Below are 4,393 nucleotides of genomic sequence, written 5' to 3'. Positions count from 1 at the left end.
AGTTGAGTTCGGTTAGTTCGACAAAGTTTTTCAGATAATCCTAGCCGAACTTTTGTCTGCAACTTCCATTTTCAACTCATTTTGATGATAACTTCTCATTTGTTCAAAGAAAAATGAATGAAAAGTAATGGGTTTGTTATGATTTTGATTTTGTTTTGTTAACGATTTAAATTAAGCTATATATAGAGGTGGCGGTGGTGGTGATTTGAGGTGGTCGGTGGTGGTGAGCAGCGGTGGTGATGGGTAGAGGTGGTTATATATATAGGCGGTGGTATTGGGAGGAGGTGATTATATATATAGGTGAAGGGTAGGTTAGTCATTTCCACACTTTAGGACACCCTTTATAAATATAGGGTAGACATTCTTATAACAAAGTAGTCCCCCACCATTTTTGAGTAGTCCCCAAAAAATGGTTCAAATTTTAGGGTGTTGTGCTGGGCTCGTGATGGCCCGACCCAATTTGCACCTCTAATCCTACGGGTGGATTGCTAAAGCCTTGTAATTGAGCCAGTCAATGTTGATTGTTTGCCTGATGTGCTCTGCTTTTTTTAGTTCACTGAAGAAATTATGATCTGACATCAAAAGCAGAAGCTGCATAGCTCTTCTAATTTCAAAAGCTTTCCATATGTAAGAGTGGTCCATTGTTCCAAATGGTAGAAAGAAAAGACATTCACTCAATTAAATGTGGTTACAGTAGAAAGAAAACTTCAGTCACGGATTCTTTAACCGGTGCCCCAAGTATGAGCTGAAGCTTCTCACCCCAGCAAGGTATCTGCTTGCAGTACCAACTTTGCTTCAAACCGAAATTTTAGAGTCCCGAGCAGACATGTTGTGCTGAGAAGATGACTTCTGTTTTCCTGCAGTTCTCCTCTTTGAACTTCCTCTTCCGCCTCTTGAATCCTCCAAGCCTCCTTCCGCCTGACAGGAAGGCAGCAACATATCAATACTAACACTTGATCAGGAACTTTAAAGTAAATAGCATTTTGTCAAACTTTTGAAAGCCACACACTCACCCCTAAACAGAAACTCTGACCATGAGATTCGGCCGGTCTAAAGTCCATTTGCTCCCATCCGGAGTAACTATTTAAGTCTGCACAGTTTCGCTTAGAACTCGTGTTTGTGCTGTTGTTTCTACTGTTTGAAGCTGGGAATGATGGAGCAGAATTGAAAGCTTGCATATTACCTTGGACCATAGCCTCAAACAATACTTGAAGGTCCTCAAATGTTTCTGCCTTGGAATTTTCCTGTTACAATTCAGAGGAAGTGCAAGGTCAAATAGAATTCCACCAGACTCTAAAACACATAGAATTTAGAAAGTCCATAACACCCACCCCACATGAAGAAATAGAAATTTTAAGAAGTACAGGATAGTTAAGAGTTAAGGCCATAGGAATCGAGGAATTATAACCATTGCCTGGACACGGCAAGTTAGCTCACGATACATTTCCTATGACCTCTCACTCTCACTCATTTCACACCCCACATCATGTGATTGTGGTCACCAAACTGCAGAAGTTTGGCAATCATTTTCACCCAACCACTATGGATTAAGGATGGCGGCAAAATTTAGAGGTCAATTTTCCCTTCCTTCATCTTTTTCATGTCGTTTTCGATTCTTGAGAATGATCATTATCAAATAGAATAAAAAAGGCCCACAACAAGCATGAGTACTATTTACAAGCACAACTACGGTATGGGATTTTTTCAAATTTTAAGATGCAATAAAAAATGATTTATGCTCATATACTTCACCAACAATATACGGACATGAAGTGCTATTCATCGAGACAAACTAGCCATTGGAAAAACCGAATAAGCACCAACTACCAATAGAGTTAACTCGAATTTACAACTATGCGCATAATCCAGCACGGCACGAACAAACATATCTACTTCAACTTGGATCTAGTAAAGTCTTTCATCCAGAAATGAGCTGGACACACTAAGAAATTTCTTAATATGCAAGTTGCAACTCAAAGAAGCATCGAATCTAGACTAGCTAAAAAAAAAAAAATCGACGTCGGTAAGCTTGCAAATTGCAACATAGTAAACCCTATTCACTCTAATGCAATACCTTTGTGCATCATTATCAAACCAAGTTAGTTGGCAAGTTGCAAGTATAGTGGGGTCTAAAAATACCCAAAAATAGAATATGACATCAAAAGTCACTTTTAGCCTCCATAAAAGACAATGATTTTTGTCTATGTTGATCGCAGAAAAAGTCAATTAAACATTGAATTTGAATAAACAATTCATAGACATAAAGTTTCGACAACTTACAATGGGTTTAGTTTGAGCCATTAAATCAACCATTTCTCCCAAAAAATCTCCCATTTCCTACAAAAATCATACAAAAAATCAACATCATTAAGACAAAGTGGGAGAAAAACTAATACAAACTTTGGGACTTATTTTCTGACTCGTCTGACTCAGATTCATTCATCTTAAATATTAAGATCTTCTATACATCACTTTCCAAGTCAGATGGATATCAAGCAGCCAACATGGTTAAATGCTTCAAACAAGTTCTAAACCAGACTGCTCTAGTGACATAGGACAATACTACCTGACTCAACCCAGTCAGACTCAGTAAGATACTCGAAAATGATTCCTCCCCCCAAGTTTTGTCCCCAGGATTCCAACTGACCAACAATCTGACATATGAATCAGACTCCAGTTAGATTAAGAGCCAAAAGACACTACTATCTGACTCCACTGAGTCAGATCCATAATTTCCTTTTCAGCAATATTCATACTTCAGTCAGATCTAGAGCATAAGACACAACGATCTGACTCCACCGAGTCAGATCCATAATTTACTTTCCAGCAATGTGACCTAAGATTCAGAGCCGAGTCAGATTCATAAAAAAAATCTCAATACTTACATTATCGTCGTCGTCATCATCATCATTTTTGTACAATCCTAAATCATACATGAATCTTTTATTCGCATTTGATAAAACTGTAAAAAAAATTAAAAAAAAAAAGTTCAGATTTTTGAAAAGTAAAATAAAACCACAATCAATTACAGAAATGATTAAGTAATTAATTTACCAGAATAAGCTTCTTGAATTGATTGAAACTTCTTCTTAGATTCCTCAATAAACTTCGAATTCCCTGAAGCTGAACATCTATCTGGATGCCATCTCTGTGAAAAAAAATAATCAATCAAAAATCAAACATAAATGCGAAAAGATCAAAACTTTATGAGAAACCCAGTTTTAAAATCAAAGAATCTAACCATAGCTAACTTCTTATACGCATTCCTTAACTCTGAAACCGTACATTCTTTCTTGACCCCCAAAACAGAGTAAAAATTTTCACCCCCACTAGCCATTGATTTTATGTAAATTCGACAAATTGATTCAAAACCCACTATGATTTTGGGATGATTTAACTAAAAACCGTGTCCAAAGACTACATCTTCATTGAATCAACCATGGGTTTTTGTTAAAAGATGAACCAAAAATTCTGTTTGTATTGAAAACGTCACGTTTAATGAGAAAAGGAAGAACGTATAGTATTTATCAGAAGAGTCTAGAAAAACAGAGGTTGTTTTATTTTAGATTGATGGTTGCGATTGGTTGGTGCAAGGTGACTATGTACATAATCGAGAAGGTTCTTCTTCTTCATTTTCATTGTGTGAGTTACATGTGTGAGAGACCAGAAGAAAATATCTAGTGTGGTGGGGCCGATATTTTTGAACCAATCTCTTTTAAGGTTAGGGTTGTGGTGGGTCCTAGGGGGAGTTTGGGTTCATAGGCTTTTCCATTTTAGGGTTCGGGATAGTTTTTGTGGAGGTGAAGGTGGTTGTTGGGAGGTGATGAGGATTTTGATTACCTAGCTAATGGGATCGTGAATTAGTTTGGGTTTGAGTTGAGGAAAATCTTTAACAATAATTCCAAAATTTTGTTACATCATCCGGGATAAGCTTGATTAGAAGTAGGGTGAGTCATTTTTAGCCAAGTGGCATTAGTGTCTGATGGGAATTATGGATTTTATTTTGGATCTTGCTATGAGGAAATTATGGTTTGGTCCATTTATAGTCGAGACTACAACAATTTGGTTCTGTGGTAAAAAAAAAAAAAAACGTTTTCTGTTTGGTTCATAATTATTTGAAAATATCGATCAAGTGGCATTAGTCTATTTGGCTAAATTGGATCCTACTGTGATTAATTTGATCCTACCACTACAAGACAAAAAAAAATAATTTAAAGTAAAATGGATAACCCCTTATCCAATTATTTTACTAAATGGCAAAACCACCACTGATTGATTAGTGCTAATTTGGATGATTAAATGATGTTTAATCAAGTTAACCCTGAAATCAACTACTATTAATTCATCGTCAAAAACTCGATTTTTTTTTTTTTCAAAACTCGATCCAGAATCG

The 4,393-nt window shown here is 36.4% G+C and overlaps 1 protein-coding gene across 2 annotated transcripts; it reads right to left on the bottom strand.

Annotated features, from left to right (window-relative positions):
- Window positions 1–573: 573 nt before the first annotated feature.
- LOC113335777 (chaperone protein DnaJ-like) lies at window positions 574–3,574 on the bottom strand. 2 transcript variants are annotated; one of them, XM_026581818.1, is made up of 7 exons: window positions 3,242–3,574; window positions 3,055–3,148; window positions 2,886–2,962; window positions 2,281–2,337; window positions 1,184–1,244; window positions 1,014–1,090; window positions 574–918 (listed from the first exon to the last, which is right to left on the bottom strand). In XM_026581818.1, the coding sequence occupies exons 1-7, from the start codon at window positions 3,335–3,337 to the stop codon at window positions 796–798; spliced, it is 585 nt and encodes a 194-aa protein (XP_026437603.1). In that variant the 5' UTR covers window positions 3,338–3,574; the 3' UTR covers window positions 574–795. The 2 variants fall into 2 exon arrangements, with proteins under 2 accessions (XP_026437603.1, XP_026437602.1); XM_026581817.1 differs by having other exon boundaries at window positions 1,014–1,244; window positions 3,242–3,568.
- Window positions 3,575–4,393: the final 819 nt, after the last annotated feature.

This window comes from Papaver somniferum, unplaced genomic scaffold (genome assembly GCF_003573695.1).
Source record: "Papaver somniferum cultivar HN1 unplaced genomic scaffold, ASM357369v1 unplaced-scaffold_15, whole genome shotgun sequence".
Classification (NCBI taxonomy): Eukaryota; Viridiplantae; Streptophyta; class Magnoliopsida; order Ranunculales; family Papaveraceae; genus Papaver; species Papaver somniferum.
Note: the sequence above shows the minus strand (reverse complement) of the source record. Positions and strands in the feature narration are given on the sequence as shown.

Coding starts and splice junctions, on each gene's coding strand:
- LOC113335777 (XM_026581817.1), bottom strand. CDS start 3,337: ATGGCTAGTGGGGGTGAAAATTTTTACTCTGTTTTGGGGGTCAAGAAA. Junction 2,963..3,054: donor AATTCAAGAAGCTTATTCTG/GTAAATTAATTA, acceptor TTTTTTTTACAG/TTTTATCAAATGCGAATAAA. Junction 2,338..2,885: donor ATGATGACGACGACGATAAT/GTAAGTATTGAG, acceptor TGATTTTTGTAG/GAAATGGGAGATTTTTTGGG.